This window comes from Suncus etruscus, chromosome 4, assembly GCF_024139225.1.
Source record: "Suncus etruscus isolate mSunEtr1 chromosome 4, mSunEtr1.pri.cur, whole genome shotgun sequence".
In the NCBI taxonomy this organism is placed as follows: domain Eukaryota; kingdom Metazoa; phylum Chordata; class Mammalia; order Eulipotyphla; family Soricidae; genus Suncus; species Suncus etruscus.
The window spans coordinates 112,599,482-112,621,010 of NC_064851.1; the positions used below are offsets into that span (position 1 = coordinate 112,599,482).

A 21,529-nucleotide genomic window follows, 5' to 3' on the forward strand; every position below is an offset into this window, starting at 1 on the left:
AGAAAATTTCAGGGGTAAGTTATCCTTGTACTTAGGCCAAGGCATTTCACTTCCATTTCCCCATATTCTGCTGGGCCTATATAAACAAAAATTGCCACCCACACAGTTTTTACTGTATTTTTTAAAACTATCATCATTTAAATAAAGTAAATGCTTACTAAACTTTCTGCTAGTGCTTTAATGAGTTCATTGGTGATTCAATAATTTTCAAAAATGAACTTGCCACTGAATATTTTCTTTACTTTCCATCTCTTTAGTTTTTCTTTCGATTTTCTATTTTTTTAATCATTTTTCTTTTAGTTTTCCTGAAACAATTGTATTATGATCAGATATGTCAACTATTGATACATTTTCAACAATAAATAAAAAATATTAAAAATTTAAAAAATAAAAAACTAACAATAAAAAATAAAAAAGAATATCAAAATAATAGATTATCAAAACTGAAGAGCAGAATACTGAAATACAGAAAATATCAATCTTTTAGATGTTACTGTATAGATTTAATTAAATATTATATGGATATTTACAGATTTTTCAGTAGCTTAGTGGCACTTACAATTGTAAATAGACAAGGTATCATATAGAACATTCACTAGGGTAAAACTTGTAAATAGCATAGTAGGTAACCAATAGGATTTACTGAAAATATTAAAGCAGTTCATAATAACTATCAATTAGATATCATACAGTTTGATAACTTTCAGTCTCCTTTCCTAGATTACAAATATGTTATTTTCTCTCACTGAGCATTCACTTTCATTTTTTATTTTAAGTTTTTATTAAATATTAAATAATTGTAAATTGTAAATAGGTGACTTGATCTATGAAAGTTATTTTTACTTTCAAAGGAACTTTAAATTTTAATATATATCCTTATTTTTTATTTTTTCCTGATATCAGGTATTTTTCTGAAATTTTCTAAAATTTGTTTTTCACTGTAAATACATAATTATGAAGTTATTCATGATTGAGTTTCAGTCAATATCTAGCCCACATCCCTTAACCAGTGCATAGTTCCCACCACAAATGACCCCAGCTACCCTCCTGTCCTTCCAGTCAAGTTTTCTCCCCTACCTGTCTCTGTGGTGGACTTCCCCCCCCTCTTTTTCTCTTTGATACATTGTCACTGTGGTTTGAAATACTGTGACTGAAGGGGTATCAGGCATATCACTTTATCTCCCTTCAGCACCCAGTTCTATTCTAGAGTGATCATTTCCAAATCTCATTGTCATAAGGTCCCATATCTTTTCTAATTACACTCTTGGACTATCTGTGGCAAGCTTAATACAATGGACTGGTTCTCTTGGCCCTCATATCTATAGACTCAATACCACACTAACTTTTTTACACATTTATTCTATGTCTATTCCTCTTTCTGCCTCATGTAGATTTTTAAAAATAATAATATATTAATTTAGCACCATGATTACAAACATGTATGTAGTTGGGTTTCAGTCATAAAAAAGAACATCTGGGACCGGAGTGATAAAACAGTGGTAAGGACAGTGTTAGAATTCTGATTTTCCATATAATTCCCCAATACAGCAGTGATTTTTGAGTGCATAGTCAGTAGTAAACCCTGAGCATCACTGGGTGTGACCCCCAAACAAACAAAGAAACAAAAACCGTAAAAAAATCCCTTTACCAGTACAACATTCCCACTACCAATGCATCCCATCTCCCTTCTACCCATTCCCCTGCCTGTATTCAAGATAGGCATTGTATTTCTCTCACTCATTACCCTTGACATGGTAATTGTTAGTGTAAATATTTATCTAACTGCCCTCAACAGTCTTTGTGGTAAGCTTCATATTGTGGGCCAATCCTTTTAGCCCTCATCTCTATTTTCTCTGGGTAATATTACACTACTGTCTTTTATTTTTCTTAAATCCAATATATATGAGTAGGACTATTCTTTGTCTACCTCTCCCACTGACTTAGTTCACACAGCATAATAATTTCTATGTCTTTCCATGTATAGAAAACTTTTATCCATAGGAAACTTTTCATTTTTCCTGATGGCTGCATAGTATTCCATAGTATATATGTACAACAGTTTCTTTAGCCATTCCTCTGTTGTTGAGCATCTGGGTTGTTTTCTGATACTGGTTATTGTAAATAATCCTGCAGTGAATATATGAATGTGAGGCATTTTGGATAGTGATATTGTGTTCCTAGGCCCTAGGATATCTCCCTAGTAGTGGTATAGCTTGATCATATGGGAACTCAGAGTTCAGTTTTTTGAGGAATCTTCATACTGTTTTTTTATAAATGCTGGACTAGATGGCAGTGAAAGAGTGCTGCTTTCTCTCCACATCCCAGCCAGCACTGATTGCTTTTGTACTTTATGATGTGTGCCAGTCTCTGTGGCATGAGATGATACCTAATTGTTGTTTTGATTTGCATAGCCCTGATGGTTAGTGAAATGGTACATTTTTTTTAATTTGTCTTTTTGTCATTTGTATTTCTTCTTTGAGGAAGTGTTTGCTTATTTCTTCTAATAATTGATGGGGTTACAAGTTCCTTTTTAATTTTCAATTCTTTCAGTATGTTGAATATATTGATATTAGCCCCTGATTTGATTAGGTGAATGGTTTCACCTATTCTGTGGGTGGTCATTGTACTCTAGTCACTATTTCCATTGAGAAGCAGAAATTCTCAGTTTAATGTAGTCCCATTAGTTTATCTCTGTTTTGCTTTTTTGGAAAATGTTTTTTCTTCCTTGAAAGTGCCTTTAGTATCAATGTCATGGAGTGTTTACCTAAGTGTTCTATAAACCTGATGGTTCTGGGTGTAATATCAATATCTTTAATCCATTTGTGCACAGTATTAGATGTAAGTCTCAGTTCTTTTTTTTTTATTTTGGTCAGCGACTGGCTGACCAGTTTTCCCAACAACATATGTTGAAGAGGTTTTTGTTGCTTTATTTTGCATTTTTTGACAATGTATAAAGATTAATTGATTTTATGTCTGGGAACATAGTCTGAATGCACAATTATATTCCATTAATCTGAGTCTGTCTTTATTCCTATATGTTTATGTTATAATGAATATTGCTTTGTAGTATAATTTAAAGTTGGTTAAAGTAATGCCTCACATATTATTTTTCCTATGGGTTTCTTTATCTATTCATGTATGTTTATTGTTCGCAGTGAATTAAGATCTGTTTGTTCCACTTCTTTGAATAATATCATGGGTTTTCTTAAAGTAATTGCATTAAATCTGTAAAATGCTTTGGGGAGTATTGCCATTTTAATGATGTTAATTTTCCCAATCTATGAACAGGATATATGTCTCCTTTTCCTGTGTCTATTTTATTTCTTGAAGCAGTGTTTTGTAGGTTTTTTTGTATAGGTCCTTCTCCTCCTTAGTTAATTTGACTCCAAGATATTTGAGTTTTTGTGGCACTTACATGAATTGTATTGATTTTTCAATGTCTATTTATTTTCTATCATTATTTGTGTATAAGAAGACCATTGATATATGAATGTCAATTTGGTAGCTTGCTATTATGCTCTATGAATCAATAGTTTTTATAAAGTTTTGATGAAGTCTTACGAGTTTTCTAAATATAATATTATGTCATCTGCAAAAGGTCAAAGCTTGACTTCTTTCTTTCCTATCTGGATACACTTGATATCTTTTTCTTGCCCTATTTCTATGGCAAGTACTACCAGTACTGTGTTGCTAGTGAATATATTTGAGACTGGCTTCTGTTTTGTGAAGAAGAATTTTGATTATAATTTACTCAAGAGTGATATATCTGGTTAGATATGCTACATAATCCTTCTTCAACTGTGTAAGAATATAAGAGTTGAAGAATTTAGGATTTCTTCCTGGCAATCTTGTATCTTAGCATAAAGTTTCTCAAAGTAGTCTCATTACTTTTTGAATATCTGTCATATCGTCAATGATATTCCCATTTTCATTACTAATCTGATTTAATAAGTTTTTCTCTCTTCCTTTTTCATGAGTTTTACTATTGGTGTATCGATGATTTTGATCTGCTCAAAATTTTTTTTCTTTAGTTGTTCTTTTAAATAGTACTTTGGACTTCAATTTATTCATTTCTGCTCAAAGCTGTGCTATTTCCTTCTACCTGACTATTTTTTGGCTCATTTTGTGGTCACTATCTAATTTTCTAAGTTGTGTTATTGATGTAGTCCCTTTATTCTTTCCTGATCTGTCCTTGTGAAGCTATAAATTATCCTCTTAGTATTGCTTTGTCAGTGTTCCACAAATTCTAGTAATTTGTGTCTTTATTCACATTTATTTGAGGGAATCTTTTGATTTCCTTTTTGATTTCATCTCTGACCCAGTGATTAATAGTGAGCCATTTAATTTCCATGTGTTAAAGTTTTCCCTCTGTGTCTGTAGTTCACTTGTAATTCAGTGCATTTTAATCTGAGACAGTCATTTGTACAATTATATTCTCTTAATTTTATAAAAGTATGTGTTATGTATATTCATACTATCTAACCTGTAGAATAATCCATGTGAACTGGAAAAGAATGTTTATCCAGTTTTCTAAAGGTTATATACTACTAGTGAACTTCTTCCATATCTTCATTTTAGAGCTTGTATATTCTTATTAGATTTTATCCTAGTTGATCTATCAGGGATAACAGGCCAGTTTTTAGGTCTCCCACTATTGTTGTGTTGCTATTGATGTCTTCTTTCAGATTTGCCAATACTTGTTTTAAGTATTTTATTGGTCCATCATTGGGTGCTTATATGTTTAGGAGTGTGAATTCTTCCCATTTTACATACCCCTTGATTATTACAAAATGTCCATCTTTGTCCCATTTCAATTTTCTAAATCTAAAATTTGTTTTATCTGATATTAATATGTCCACTCCTGCTTTCTTAATAGAATGTTTGCTTGAATGTTTGTCTTCTAGCATTTGGTTTTGAGTTTGTTTGTTCTAACTCTTCAGATGTGTTTCTTGTAGGCAGCAGAATGGTGGATTCAGCTTTTTGATCAATTTTATCAATCTGTGTCTCATAAAGATTGCATTTACTTTTTTTTTATTTAAACACCTTGATTACATACATGATTGTGTTTGGGTTTCAGTCATAAAAGGAACACCACCCATTACCAGTGCAACATTCCCATCACCCAAGTCCCAAATCTCCCTCCTCCCCACCCAACCCCCGCCTGTACTCTAAACAGGCTCTACATTTCCCTCATACATTCTCAATATTAGGACAGTTCAAAATGTAGTTATTTCTCTAACTAAACTCATCACTCTTTGTGGTAAGCTTCCTGAGGTGAGCTGGAACTTCCAGCTCTTTTCTCTTTTGTGTCTGAAATTTATTATTGCAAGAATGTCTTTCATTTTTCTTAAAACCCATAGATGAGTGAGACCATTCTGCGTTTTTCTCTCTCTCTCTGACTTATTTCACTGAGCATAATAGATTCTGTGTACATGCATGTATAGGAAAATTTCATGACTTCATCCCTCCTGACAGCTGCATAATATTCCATTGTGTATATGTACCACAGTTTCTTTAGCCATTCGTCTGTTGAAGGGCATCTTGGTTGTTTCCAGTGTCTTGCTATGGTAAATAGTGCTGCAATGAATATAGGTGTAAGGAAGGGATTTTTGTATTGTATTTTTGTGTTCTTAGGGTATATTCCTAGGAGTGGTATAGCTGGATCGTATGGGAGCTCGATTTCCAGTTTTTGGAGGAATCTCCATATTGCTTTCCATAAAGGTTGAACTAGATGGCACTCCCACCAGCAGTGGATAAGGGTTCCTTTCTCTCCACATCCCCGCCAGCACTGTTTGTTCTCATTCTTTGTGATGTGTGCCATTCTCTGTGGTGTGAGGTGGTATCTCGTTGTTGTTTTGATTTGCATCTCCCTGATGATTAGTGATGTGGAGCATTTCTTCATGTGTCTTTTGGCCATTTGTATTTCTTCTTTGTCAAAGTGTCTGTTCATTTCTTCTCCCCATTTTTTGATGGGATTAGATGTTTTTTTCTTTTAAATTTCTGTCAGTGCCTTGTATATTTTGGAGATTAGCCCCTTATCTGATGGGTATTGGGTGAATAGATTCTCCCACTCAGTGGGTGGCTCTTGTATCCTGGGCACTATTTCCTTTGAGGTGCAGAAGCTTCTCAACTTATTATATTCCCATCTGTTAATCTCTGTTTTCGCTTGCTTGGAGAGTGCATTTTCCTCCTTGAAGATGCCTGAAGTCTCAATGTCCTGGAGAGTTTTGCCTATGTGTTGTTCTATATATCTTATGGTTTGGGGTCGGATATCGAGGTCTTTAATCCATTTGGATTTTACCTTCGTACATGATGTTAGCTGGGGGTCTAAGTTCAATTTTTTGCAAGTGGCTAGCCAGTTGTGCCAACACCACTTGTTGAAGAGGCTTTCCTTGCTCCATTTAGGATTTCCTGCTCCTTTATCAAAAATTAGGTGATTGTATGTCTGGGGAACATTTTCTGAGTATTCAAGCCTATTCCACTGATCTGAGGGTCTGTCCTTATTCCAATACCATGCTGTTTTGATAACTATTGCTTTGTAGTAAAGTTTAAAGTTGGGGAAAGTAATTCCTCCCATATTCTTTTTCCCAATGATTGCTTTAGCTATTCTAGGGTGTTTATTGTTCCAAACAAATTTCTAAAGTGCCTGATCTACCTCTTTTTGACTTTAAGTTTTACAATTGCCATTGGATTTAGTGTTATCTTTGAATATGATTGTCTCTTGGTATATCTTGTCTAAAAGTAGACCTCTCAGTTTGACATTTAAAGCTGGTTTTGAGTCCGTAATGTTTCTGATCTGTTGTTTATTATGACTCTATGCATACTTTCTTCAAACCTGAACGTGAGTATGGCTGGATGAAGTGTTCTAGTTAAAGCATTCCTTCATTGAGATTTGTCCCTACATGGCACCACTGCTTTCTGTTCTTGAGGGTTTCTTGTGACAGGTCTGTTGTATATCTTTTGATGTTCTTTTGAATGTAATTTCTCCTTTTGATCTTGCTTCTTCAATATGCATTCACAATCTGTGAGATTCGTCATTGTGAATAGGGTGTGTCTTGGGGTGATTTTATGGGACCTGTTTTATCTGGTATTCTTCTGGCATTGCATGCATTCTTTTGTTCAGGAAGTTTCTCTGCAATGATGTCCTTGACTGCTCATTCTTCCTGAGGATTTATTTCCTGAATCATGGGATCCCCATGATTCTCATGTCTTTTCTGCTAAGTTTATAAAAGACTGCTATTTTCATCTGTTCACATTTTTTGAGAATTTTTTCCTTTTCCTGAATATTTACTTTAAATTGCTTTCCAATCACTTCTGTTGTATGGAGTTATTATTTATCTCATCTTCCAGCTCACTGATTCAATCCCCAGCTCTTGTTACTCTGCTGTAGAGACTTTCCTGAGGTTTTTATTTCATTTTGGTTTTGTTCTCAGAAACCATTCATTGCAGGTTCAGTGAAAAATATGCCATACTGTCGTTGAAACCTGGGCCAGATGCATGTAATATAAATTACCTACTCCTCTCTGTTATCTCTCCCTTCTCTTGATGATTTTTAATGGTTTGGTTTATATATTTTTGTGAATAAACTGAGGTTTTGATAATTCAGGTACAGACATGACGAATTATTTATATATATATATACATATATATATTATATGTAATCTTTCCATTGTTTATTCAAATGCTATCACTAAAATTCTTATTAATACCAGCCCAAACACTGCCATTATTGAAGTTCTTTTACATTGCTATCTCAGCAGATAATCATAAAATGATCAAATAGGTGATTATCATAGTGATGGGTACATGTTTTGATTTTGTATTTAATATATTTTGTTTGACATTTTATATTCTCTTGAAATTACACTGCTGCCTTTATCCAGAGTATGGAAAAGGTCCAGTTATTTATTGTCGACTACCTATTCTTTCTGTGCCAACTATTCATTAATATTGGTAATACAAATTTTTGAGAGTTAGCTGCCTTTTTTTCTTTAAGTACATTTACTTCTAATGTCCTATTTTATATATTTCTTACTTTCTCATGAATGCTGGCTTGTATTTCAAATTAAGTCTTTCTATACAGTTGGCAAGATATCAGATTCTCTTTCATGGCTTGCTAGTGTTTTCAGCTCATTTAATTTCATTTAGAATCTTATATCCTCAAGAACACTCTTTTTGTAAGCTGAATTTATTGTCAAAATGTTTGATTGTACTGGCAAGTGCTGCTTATATTCTGTTAAAAATCCTTTTAGTTCTGACAAGACTCAAGCCTTTTGGTGTGTTTCTGTACTTGACTACATCTATCTGTCCTATCAGTGATTGCAATTGTATTCTTTAGGTTACTTATTATTTTTTCAGTATTGTGGGGTTTTGTGGTAGAGGTTCAGATTTCTAGCCACTTGATATCATCGACTATTGACTTTTTTATGCTAGGCAGTTACTAACCATATATCTGACATTCTGGGTATTTTCCTTCTATGCAGTATTATTTGAGTGTGGCCATCTAATTGTCTACTATTCTGTTAAAAGATATATCTGAGAAATAACACCGCCAATACCCACCAACCAACAATATACAAGATGGCTGCAAGAATATTTTTAAGCATTACTGTTTTTAAAGGATAGCTCCCCACAAGATGGGATAAATCCCTAGATTAGGGTCAAGATAAGATGTAGCATGACTGAGGAATGGCTCTTCCAAGTCTCTAGAGAGTTTGGTTGCATTGGGTTTCAGGTATAATTGATGGGCACACCTGTGTTTTAAATTAGCCATCTAGGTGTAGAGGAGAGAACATTAGATGAAACTATTTTTCCAAATGGGAGGAATATGAAAATAAAAAAGAGCAGGTTATGTCACTATATATGCAGGTGTGTGGCTTACAGAGTTTCAGGCTCCAGGTCTGTTTATTTCAAGACTCTGATTTTATAAAATTTGTAAAACACCCTATTCTGGGGCCAGGCGGTGGCGCTAGAGGTAAGGTGCCTGCCTTGCCTGCACTGGCCTAGGACGGACCGCGGTTCGATCCCCCGGTGTCCCATATGTTCCCCCAAGCCAGGAGCGACTTCTGAGCACATAGCCAGGAGTAACCCCTGAGCGTCACCGGGTGTGGCCCAAAAGAACCAAAACAAAACAAAACAAAACAAAACAAAACAAAAAAAAAAAAACACACTATTCTATATTCTCTATCCTAAATAATTTTCTACAGAGATCATTTTCTGAAGTTCTGGAATTTGCACTTCAGCATTTCAATTTTAGAACATATATAGCAACCCATCAGATGATTTAAATGCCTTGATATTGGAAAGGAGAAGAAATCAATGGAGGACAATGTCAATCACTTCAAATTTGAATCACAGAATAAATTTATTCTTTTTCCCTGACCCAACAAAAGGATTACTTTGGCCAAATTAATACAGGTTTCTTCTATATTAATCATTATTCATATTTATCATTTAGTGTTGTATATTTCAAGTTGTGAACCACATTAGTACGCTCTATATATTTTAAACCTTAAAATCAACCATTCATAATTGTGACTTCTTGTTTATAAGACAGCAATTTTAAAGTCGTTTGTTCTAGCAGTCAGCTTAATGAACATGTTCTGAATTGTTTGACCAGTATTGATAATCATTGTTTTCCTTAATCCTACATTAGCCAAAATGTTGGTATTACTCTGTAAGGCTGCATATTTTAGTGTTTTGTTATTGCTCACATGTATATATAAAATACAAATGTTTCAAATATACTAGAACCAAAGTTTACCAGACATATATAAACCTATTAATATTTCACATATTAATCATTATTTACACTTAACTTGTATGATTATGAACAATATTGCTAAATTAATTTAAGTATTTGCAATTAGTGAACAATTATGAACTGGCTATGTTATTTAATTATATGTTAGTAGATATTTATCTTCTTTGAATGATCACTCTTGGATAACTGGATTTCTTTGAGAGTCTAAGAGGTATTATACAATTAATAAATTCTAAGGTCTTAATATCTACTAAGACAACTGAAACATTGTAAAGAGTGTAAATTCATATTTTAGAAACTAATTTTCTTTCTTTTTTTTCTTTTTTTTTCCTTTTTAGTTTTTAGGCCACACCCGGCTATGCTCAGGGGTTACTCCTGGCTGTCTGCTCAGAAACAGCTCCTGGCAGGCATGGGGGACCATATGGGACACCGGGATTCAAACCAACCACCTTTGGTCCTGGATCGGCTGCTTGCAAGGCAAACGCCACTGTGCTATCTCTCCGGGCTCAGAAACTAATTTTCAAAAGATGGTACAAATTGATAAGTACTGTATTATCAATAAGGAAATACAAGTTAAGAAAGAAAAATACTTTATACTTTGAAAGCTTCTTAAAAAAGATTTGAAAGCCTTCCATAAAAGTTAGGAATCATTATGAAAGGCCTTCATTGTGAAGGCAGAAAAGATGGGGAAACATATATTCATGACTTAGAGAAAATAATGGTGTCAAAAGGACAATCCTACCCATATAGAAATGATTCGTTGTAAATCCTAGAAAAGTGCCGATATGCTTATTAGTCATAAATATATATTCATCATAGAAGTGTACTTTCAATTTCTGAGATTCAATACTTTGGATATTACTATTACTTTTGTTACTGTGTTTTCTCTTTGTTTTTATATTTTATATATTACCTCCTTATCTTATGTATAGATAAATATTCTTGACTTTGAATGCCGTCTTAATTTTAGAAAAGGAAAAAAACACTCCAAAAATAATGTCTTTCTACAGAATTACCATCTTCTATAGAATTACAATCTGTTACTTGCTAAATGAATAATTATCATAAAACCATATGCTAATGCACTCAGTCTATCTTCGTATGTGAACTCTGGCATATATTCTGTTGTGCCAAGAGACAAAAATATACATAAAAATTAAATTTGAGTCTTTTTATTTATAATCATAAATTTAGATATTCTTTCTAGGATTGTGATTGAACATTTCTTCTACAGAAAATGCTGAAATAATCTCCTCTACGGATAATTGCTTTTATCACTAGAACAATGAAAACCAGTAAAAAAATGATTACACGCAATTGCAGAAGAAGATCAAAATTAGTGGGTAAAACTTCAAACAGAGATGAGTTTTGAGCCTCAGAAAAATAACTTGCAGGTGGTGGGCCACTGTCAATACTTCCCCCCATACCCATTTCATAGCAATAGGGTGGCCCCCAAGCAGGATTGCAGTGGCAGTGATGTCGATTGTTGCAGATTCCACGGAGATTGCATTTCAGAGGATCACAACGTTTTGTGAAGTATGATGTATGGATACATTGTTTTTCAACACAAACGTGATTTTCTCCACATTCAGTACCTTCTTCAACTTCACCAACATCAGGTGTGTATGCCCCATAATGGTAGTCAACACCCCAGCAATGGCGACCATTAATATTAGTTGAAATAAGGGTAATGTGATCTTGCAGAATAGAAATTGTCTCTATATTCTCACACTGAATCCTTCCACACAAAGAATCCTTAATAGGGCATGGTTTATATAAAGTAGCATTATAACCACAATTACCAAAACGGTCACCTCGATTATTGACGTCTACGTAGCAAGTAAGACTTGCACTCTTAGCTTGGTTTCCAAAAATGCCTCTGCACTGTTCTTCACGGTTTTTGCATCTCTTTCCATAACAAAATCCACCGCCTTTGCACGAGATTCCACCCTGCACATAAACATCTTCAGGGCACTCATGGTAGGTTCCATTGCACCACTCTGGAAGATCGCATTCACTTTCCACTTCTCTACACAATGTACCTGCTGGCAAAAACTTGCATTTCTTGCAACAATGCCCATAAGCACAAAAAGCCCCCAGTGCCAGTTTGCAATTTGCCTCACAACATGGATCATTTGCACAAGAACTAATGGTGCCACAGTCACAATCTTCTCCTTCTTCAAGCTTACTATTCCCACAGCGTATCAGTCCTTTAATTTCCTCTGTTGGTGGTGGACTTGAAAGACAACGTAGATCTGTGTTATAATAATCACTGTAGCTGCAGTTACTGAACAAAACTGAAAATATGTTTCCTTTATTCATAATACACCAATCGCCCAAGAGCCCACATACGCAGGTCTCATTATCTAAATTAATACCAAGGCAAAGACCAACTGCTCTTGTGAACATAAATGCAGAATGATCGATGCTGTTCTCTTTCCTGATCTGAACTATAGCCACATTATAACTAGGTTCACATGCAATGTTTGAAACAGCATAGTAATCAAATGACTGATTCTCTATATGGCAAAGCAATATTGCAACATTATGTGTGATACGTATGTTCAAAGTCATTAACTTCCAATGTTCAAAAAAATATATAATTGTCTCTCTCTCTCGGCTATAAAAGAAATGACGCTTATCAGTCCAGATTTCAAGTCCCATTAAAATGAGTGCTAAATCCAATTGGACATAATTTTTATTTACCCTGCTGAGTAAAGACACTACTGAAGAAAGTGTCAAAGTGACATTAGATTTATAATCATGATACAATAAATGACCAACTATAAGTGCTAATTTAAGATATCGTTTGTGGGTCCACCAGCCCATACCTTCACTCTGCTCAGAAGGGATTAACTGGTCATTACTTTTAATCTTGAATTCCCATTGAGATTCTTCATCTGTTAATCCAAATCTCCTGGCTTGAAACTCTTTTTTCTCACTGACTAGCTTATATACCAGATGTTCAAATGTGGTTGAATTTAAGTTTGGCTCGATTTTATAAACAGTGTTGCTTTTCTGTAAAATTCCTTGAAATCCCCCAAAACAGGTATCGAGGGAAACATGGGAGAATGGGTCCCCTTCCAGATAGCCATAATAATAGCAGTTGCTCTGGATGAAAGGATGTTCCTGATGGAGAGTACCCTGATCAGTGTAGGTGAACACTGGCATATTCCTGGCCAACAAATGTTTAATGACTTTTATGTGGACAACTTCTCTAAGGCCATCAAGCTTCATGCTGTAAGAGACCCACTCTGAAGACTTCATGCTACTGTCAGAGTCTGTTATCTTCAAGGGTATCATTACTTCTGGTCTACCTTTCTCTTGAGAGTCTATAACTTGTGAACATCCACTGTGAAAAATTAGCACCTTTAGCCAGAGCAGCAGCAGCTGCATGGTCACTCTTAATAGTTTCTCACTTATGACAATTATGCAGCCTTTATGAAGATCTATTGGTAAGATCAGTGGAGAGGGCTGAAAGGATTACTGTTGCATCTTGTCACCTCAGTTCACTCTAAGGAGTGCTGACCTTAAATATGTGTCTTCTTACAGTGTCACTTGATCAATGCAAGGTACTGAAAGAAATCAAGGCAAATAGACAATAAATGGGTTTTGAAAAAATAACAAGACAACAGAAAATCAAGGCTAAAATTAGTTAACACCTTATTCGCATTTAGGGCAAATCAAATGGCACTATTCTGAATTTCATCTACTTTGAAATAATGGTTTGGCTGAGTGATTCATAATAAGCTTTTAATGGACCCCTAAGCATAGCCTCAGCAAATCTGTGTGAAGGAGTCCTATGGTCTATTACAGTGTTCTTTCAATTAACACATGGTTCAGAATGCTTTGCTTTTTAATGTACCTAAACACACCATTAAAATAATACTTTAGGTAATATAAAAAACAATGCATTAATTTAGAATATATGTCTAGAGGCTTGGTTCACTTTGTTTATATTTTTTTTCAAATTTATTTTGTCTTTTGGGAGACAAATTCTCCAGTGATTTTTTGCAGCTCTGTCCTCAGGCATGAGTCTTTGCCATACTCAAAAGACATTATTATATGGTGCACAGAACAGAACATTCACCAGCATTATCAAGTCTAGAACCCAACCTGTTATACTATCTAGCCTTTCTTTTTACAGTTTTTGTTGCTTTCAGGGATCACACAAGCTGAGTTGAAGACTTGCTCTATGTCTGCTAGCAATATGACCATTATTTATTTGTGTTGGGTTCGGAATCCAGATGTCATGTCAGGGATGGAACACGTATGTTCTCATATAAGCACACTATTGTGTGAACAATTCCTTTGTTTCCTGTCCTTTTCTTTTAAGGATTAATTAACTTTTTCTGTCTCTTTCTTTTTTTTGGAACTTCCCCAATCTTGAAACTTTCCTTTTACTAAGAAAATACAACATTTTCCTCTATTCATTTCTTGAAATAGAGCTTCTTATTTCTGCTTAATTTTAATTTATTAAAATTTATCTTTTATATTTAATGTATAGTATGTGTCATATAATATGTTATATATCATAAATAATATAGTGTTTACTATTGTATATTATTTAATTTATTTATGTTTATTAAAATTAAATTTTATTAAAATTTCATTTCTGTTTAATTGTAAAATTTATTAGGTAAAGTCCGCAAGTTATATTTACCATTTTATAATTTACATGTAATGTCCAGATTAGAATTTGGCCTTCTTTTAATTTATCTATATTATTGAGCTATATACAGAAAACTAAATGTGTCATAGCACTAATCTGATCTTTTCATAACCTTATTAGTATTATGTAAAAAACAAAAATCTGAAAAGTTTTAAAAAATATGAACATGTTTTATTAAATATTTTTCCTTCAAATATTTTTATTTTATATTTTAATATGTAAAGTGTAATTGAATCAGAATGAGTAGCAAAGTTACAGAATAGTTAATGATTGTGTATGTTTTTTTCTTTAAGCACCACATTACAAAATTGGACATGGTTCAGTTTCATGCTAAACACTGTATAATACACTTCACCAGTGCACGTTTCCCATCACCAGTATCCCTAATATATTTCCTCCCTCCTCATGCTTACTACTGGGCAGATATTTCCCTGCCCACCCCCATGTCTTTTTCTGTCTCACTCTCAGCACTGTGGTTTGTAATGTTGTTTTGAAGGGGTACAATGCATATCATTTGTCTCCTTTCAGCACCTCGTTCTTGTCCATAGTGTTCATTTCTAACTATCCTTGCATTCCCTCCACTATTGGTAGCAAGTTTCCCCTCATCTCTATTATCTCTGGATATTAATACCATACGATATTTCTTTATATTACACAAATGAGTGATTATGTGTTTATCCCTCTTCTTCAGACTCATTTTGCACAGCATAGTACTGTCCATATTCAACCTTGCATAATCTAAGTTGTCCCTTACATTAAGACATTCTAGTAGTGAAACTGGAGAGATGTCTAGCACTTGCTTTGCACTGGCCAACCTCATTGGATTCTCATCTCTAAATATAATTTACAGAACATTCCCGTTATTTTGTTTTGATCAGTCTTTGGTCTCATTTGAGATGAATTTCATGCACGGTTGGAAAAATGGAATAAGCATTGTTTTAGTATTCTTGGATATTCAATTCTCTCACTTCTATTTGTTGACAATGTGTTTTCATATCATTCCATGCTCTTATTTACTCTGTCAAAATTATCTCAACATATATAATTGGGTTGGAACAGAAATATTCTATTCTGACAGAATTTGGTCAGCGCTTGTATTAAATGTAATATACACATTTTAATCAATATTGTTTGGTATATAATACCAAGTTAGTATATAAGATGCCTCCCTATTTTATTTCTCGATAGTGTTGGATATTGGGGTCTTTTTTGATTCTACACATTTTTTTTTTTGGTTTGGTTTGGGCCACACTCATTTGACGCTCAGGGGTTACTCCTGGCTATGTGCTCAGAAATTGCTCCTGGCTTGGGGGGACCATATGTGAAGCTGGGGGAACAAACCGCGGTCCATCCTACACAAGCGCTTAGCAAGGCAGACACCTTACCTCTAGCGCCACCTTCCCGGCCCCTATTCTACACACTTTCTAACTAATTACTCTATGTTCTTGGAAAATGTCTTAATTGTGATAAATTTTGAACTAAATCTATGTAGTATTTAAGAAAGGTGGTCATTTTGATATACTGATTATCCTAATCCATGCACAAGGAATATTTTCTATATTTTGGAATATTCCTATATTTTATTTTGGTTTTGGGGCCACACCCTGTGATGCTCAGGGATTATTCCTGGCTCTGAACTGAGAAATTGCTCCTGACTTGGGGAACCATACTGGACACTGCAGATCAAACCAAGATCTGTCCTGGGTCAGCCATGTGCAAGGCAAGCACCCTACTGCTGTGTTATGCTCCAGCCCCACCTATATTAAAAGATTTTTATTCAAAATTATGTTTTGTTTTTGAAGTACAATTTAAATTGTGAAGATGGAAATGAGAGATGGAGAATAGAGAATAACTTGCTCTCTAGAGAGAATGGACTTCTCTGAGAGAGAGAGAGAGAGAGAGAGAGAGAGAGAGAGAGAGAGAGAGAGCTTTGCGGTATGCATTCCAGTATGAAAGTAGCAAAGAATACTTTGCAGAGGGAAAATGAGGACATAATGTGCATTGGCCATCAATACAATAGTGCATGTTTTTCTAATAGCTTTCTTAAACATATTTATATTTTAATGGTAGAGATTTCTCTGTACTAGAAATTGCTAAGTGGTAGACATTTTTATTTTTTTCCTATGATTTATTTTCCTGTAGAATTTTAATCAGTTTTGGTATATTGGCTTAGTAACCAGCCTCTTTCCTGTATTGAATGTTTTCTAGAAAAATTTTGTGGTCTCTATATGTCCTTTAATGTATATCAGTGTTTCACATGCAAATAAAGATAATTTGACTTCTTTTTTTATTTAAATCCCTCTGACTTCTTTTTGGTTCTTTATGCTTTTGCTTTAAAATCTAATACAATGCTCAAAAGCATGTAGAAAATGGACATCTTTGCCTTATGCCGGATTTGAGCAGCATTATATTTTAATCAAAATTTTAGTATTATGTATAATATTGGCTATGGGTCTGTTTTAGGTAACCATTATAATAGAAAGGATCCTTCCATACTAATTCTCCAGGTCATTGTTTAGTCATGAAATTAATGAATATTGGATCTTGTCAAAAGCCTACTCATTAATATAATCATATATTTAATTGCTTTATTTAAGATTTGTGCTTACAAAATTGTTTAGTGTTGGCTTGCAGTCATACAGTGTACAGAATTCTTTATCTAGGTACCCTCCTCATTAGCAAATCAACATATTAAATATTTAGTTATTAGTGTGCCTTTATTTTCTAAGATCTGAAAGATTATAAAGAATTATTCTATGTCTTCAAATGTTCAAAAACCAGCTCTATATCTTGTGCCATATAAATATTTAAATTAGCTAAGAATTGATGTTGAATTTGAATACATTTGAGAATAAAATATGCTGCATTTTTTCTCTTGACATAAAAATTAAAAAAAATGAAGGAATTCTATACTTTATATTTCAAATGAGGGCATTAGCTCACACAACAGTCAAATTAGTTAGGCAAATGGTAGGTGGAATTGATAGTGAATTGTAATTCCTCTATAGCAAATTTTAAAAAAAGATCTAAAATTGACCTAAGACCCACTGTAGTTCGATCCCCTGGCATACCATATGGTGGCCCATGTCAGGAGCAATTTCTGAGTGCATATCCAGGAGTAACGTAACCCCTGAGTGTCTCCTGGTGTGATCAAAACAAACAAACAAAGATATAAGATTGTATTATTTATAGTACTGGGGATTTTTCTTTCCTTTGCTAAAGTCAAGCTAAAGTAACCATTCATCTCAAGATTATGAAAGATATCAACATTGATTTTTATGACTAGATATTTTTGGTTCTGTTGTGCTCACACTGGTTCAGGGATTACTCTGGACACTGCACTCAATCGTTTCTGGCAGACTCAGGGGACAAGGGGTTATACATGGCTATGAACTCAGAAATTGCTCCTGACTTGGGGAACCACATTGGACACTGGAGATCAAACCACAGTCTGTCTTGGGTCAGCCGTGTGCAAGGCAAGCACATAGGGATGTTGAAAATTGAAGCTATGTCAATCACATGTAAGGCAAATGCCCTTCTTGCTGTACTATCAATCTGGATCCAATGGCTTGAATGTTTTGCTCATCTATATAACATTATTTCCTCAGAGAGCTTATGTCTTTAAATAAGGATTAAAAGAAGACTTAATCCTTCCTAGAATTTTTAGTAGAAAATGGTCTAGGAGACATATTATTATTTATATTACTGCATCTTATTTTCCAATTTTATGAGTCAAGAGTGTATTTTGTATTATTGCTTTTATTTTTCAGATTTTCATTTTATAGCAGAGTATATGAAAACAATATTTGAGGGAGATGGCATGAATTATTCAAAGTTTCTATGCTTGTCTCTTTCCTGCATTTGCTTATATATAAGATGTGTAAACCATTTTTCAGAGTTTAAACACAAAACAGGAAACCACATTATTAGAACAACCATGCTTTACTAAGAAGATACATGTAACATTTATAAAACTGGAGGTAACAGAAGAGAGTGTAATTATAGAAACTATTATCTTTGTCATATATGCCATGGCAGGTGGATTCCAAGTTTGTATTGCCAGTATGTCATGTATTAGGATAGAAATCTAATACCAAAAGGGTAGTACATCAAGGTAAGATAATGTCACTGCTTTCATAATTTATGAGGTAGAAAATATTTATTTGAAGGGATGAGAAAGCCAGAAAGGTGTTCAAGAGAGCCAATGGGAAGGTCTTTTTTCTGAGCACAGTCAAGACTAAACCATGACCATTGCTCAGTCTATTGACTAAATGAAGAAAGAATACACTTTTAGTGTATTTTATAAAGCTGGCTATACAGAGGTGAAGTTGCCTCAGTTGTGCACTTCACCATATATTGATCTCTAGCACATTAAATATTCATCTCATCACCCCAAGAGTCTCCAGAATTGGTCCTTGACATAGAGCAAGAAGTCACATGAACTGGGGTTTCCCAAAGCTTCCACCAACTCGATCATAACTAATCTTTAAGTCTCACTGAATATCACTACACGTATTAAACAAGTAGCCCATATTTTAATGATATAAGCACATAGATTACGATTACATAATATTTGTAATCAAATTTATGTGATTGTGAAAAATATTTTGGCTTTTATTGGGGCCACACCTGGTAGCACTCCGGTTATTCCTGGCTCTGTGCTAAGCAATGCCTCTGTCAAGCTCTGGGGAAATTATGGGATGCCAGAAATCAAACCCAGGTCTGTTCTGGGTCAGCTGTGTGAAAGTCAAATGTCTACCACTGTGTTATCACCCAGGCCCCAAATATGAAAATTTTAATATTACATTGTTTGTCAAACTCATATCTCTATTAAAACATATGATGTGAGGGGCCAGACATATAGTACAATGGTAGGTCGTTTGCTTTGCACGCAGCCAACTCAGGGCGGACCCCGGTTCAATTTCCAGCATCTAATATACTCCCTGTGTCTGACAGGAGCGATTTCTGAGTGCAGAGCTCTGAGTAACCTCTGAGAGCCACTGTTTCTGGCCCCAAAACAAAACAAACAAAAAAAAGTATGATGCAAGAAGCAATGAAACATATCTCTAAATTTTCAGTTTAGGTCAAAACACCAAATTATAAGAAAAAATTATCTATTAAATTAAATTCAATGTTCAGTTCCTCATCTTTGCTTAAAATATTGAAGTAAAAGAGCAAAAATTTAATTGAAACATTATATATAAAATATCGCCTGATTATATACATGTCTGTGGATTCAGAGATACACACTTATAAAACACACAGAGACACAAGCACAATTACTGTGAATGAGAAAAGAAGCAATATTTGAAAATTAACTACTAACTTTGACAAAACCACAGAAGAGAATTTTTCTGTAAAGTTGAATACTTCTAACAATTAGCATATCTTGCTATTGGTTATAACTAATATGTAACTATAATCTCAAAATGGCAACAAAACTAGAACATTTTATGTCAGTGATCTGTCAAGGAACATAAATAAACATAAATAATTTCATCCGGTGTCTGAGTTTTGGAATCATAACCTTTAGTATTTAAGATACAGCTAAAATATTTTACTCTTCTTAGTAAAGTTGCAACATTCTCTTTTAATGTTATAGACATGTTTCTTTAGAGAGCAAGGAAAAATTATTTAAAAAAGAGACAAAATACTGCAAAATTATACACAGAGGTCAGAGCTTTGGAATCTCAAGTTCAGCAACCCTTACTATACTAATTATTCTAATTGCACTATACAATATGATACTACACTGTACTGTACTGCAATGCACTGTAATGTTCTATACTATATATAATATACCATAACATACAATTATATATTCTACTAAATATATACTATACTATCATACCTTACCATACCACACTACAATATACCATATCATACCATACCATCATACCATACCATACCATACCATACCATACCATACCATACCATACCATACCATACCATACCATACCATAGCATACCATAGCATACCATAGCATACCATACCTACCATAGCATACCATAGCATAGCATAGCATAGCATAGCATAGCATACCATACCATACCATACCATACCATAGCATACCATACCATACCATACCATACCACATCACACCACATTACACTACAGTTATTATGCTACACTACTCTACACTAAACAAAACTATACTATACTATACTATACTATTTCTCTATCCTATACTATGCTATGATATGCTACACTGCACTATGAAACACTACAACATACTCTACTGTACCTACAGTCATGTACTGAAATATATGGTACCTTACTTTATTATTCTGTATTTTACCATATTATTCTTTCCACACTATACCATGCTTGTGTATAATACTGTAATTTACTCTACTATATGGCATACTATATTATATATCTGTACCATATATATGGCACTACACTGCATTACACTATACTACTCTACACTAGATGACACTAAACTACACTATGCTATACATCATAGTAAATTATACTTCAATATACTACATTATTCTATACTGTATTACAATATGACACTATACTATTCTATTCTACATTATACTACTGCTACACAATACTTTGATATATTGTACTATACTATACATTTTACAATTTTGTACTAGGTTACACTATACTTTACTGTACTGAATCATACCATATTATATTTCACTGTGTTTTAAAGGACCATATTATACCATACTGTAATATGCTGTACCATAGTATACCATACCATAACTTAACATATCATAATGACAGTATCATAATATACCTACCATACAACAAAATACTGTACAGTATTATACTGCACTAAACAATACTATAATTACTACATTAAATATACTAAATTTATAATGGTACAATACGTCTATGAAATATACTTTATTTATTGATTATACTTTATTGTAATTTAATGTACCATTCTATATTTTACTGTTTTGTTGTACTGCTTAGTACTTTGCTGTACTTTTAAGACAGTGCTGTCAATTGTTAGCTTTCTTGAAAATAGATATAAAATTTGAATTATCCTTTATTTTCAAAAATAATATAGTCTCATATACTTTTTAATTGTAAAATTGTCTGTAGTTAATGATTAAGATCTAACAAATAAGTG

The 21,529-nt window shown here is 33.7% G+C and overlaps 1 protein-coding gene and 1 pseudogene across 1 annotated transcript; both read right to left on the bottom strand.

Annotated features, from left to right (window-relative positions):
- The window catches only part of LOC126005982 (prefoldin subunit 3-like), a 1,144,584-nt pseudogene that overhangs the window by 206,418 nt on the left and 916,637 nt on the right, over positions 1-21,529 (bottom strand).
- LOC126007192 (disintegrin and metalloproteinase domain-containing protein 20-like) lies at positions 10,967-13,159 on the bottom strand. The gene has a single exon (XM_049772669.1). It carries the CDS (start codon positions 13,157-13,159, stop codon positions 10,967-10,969), a length of 2,193 nt encoding a protein of 730 aa, XP_049628626.1.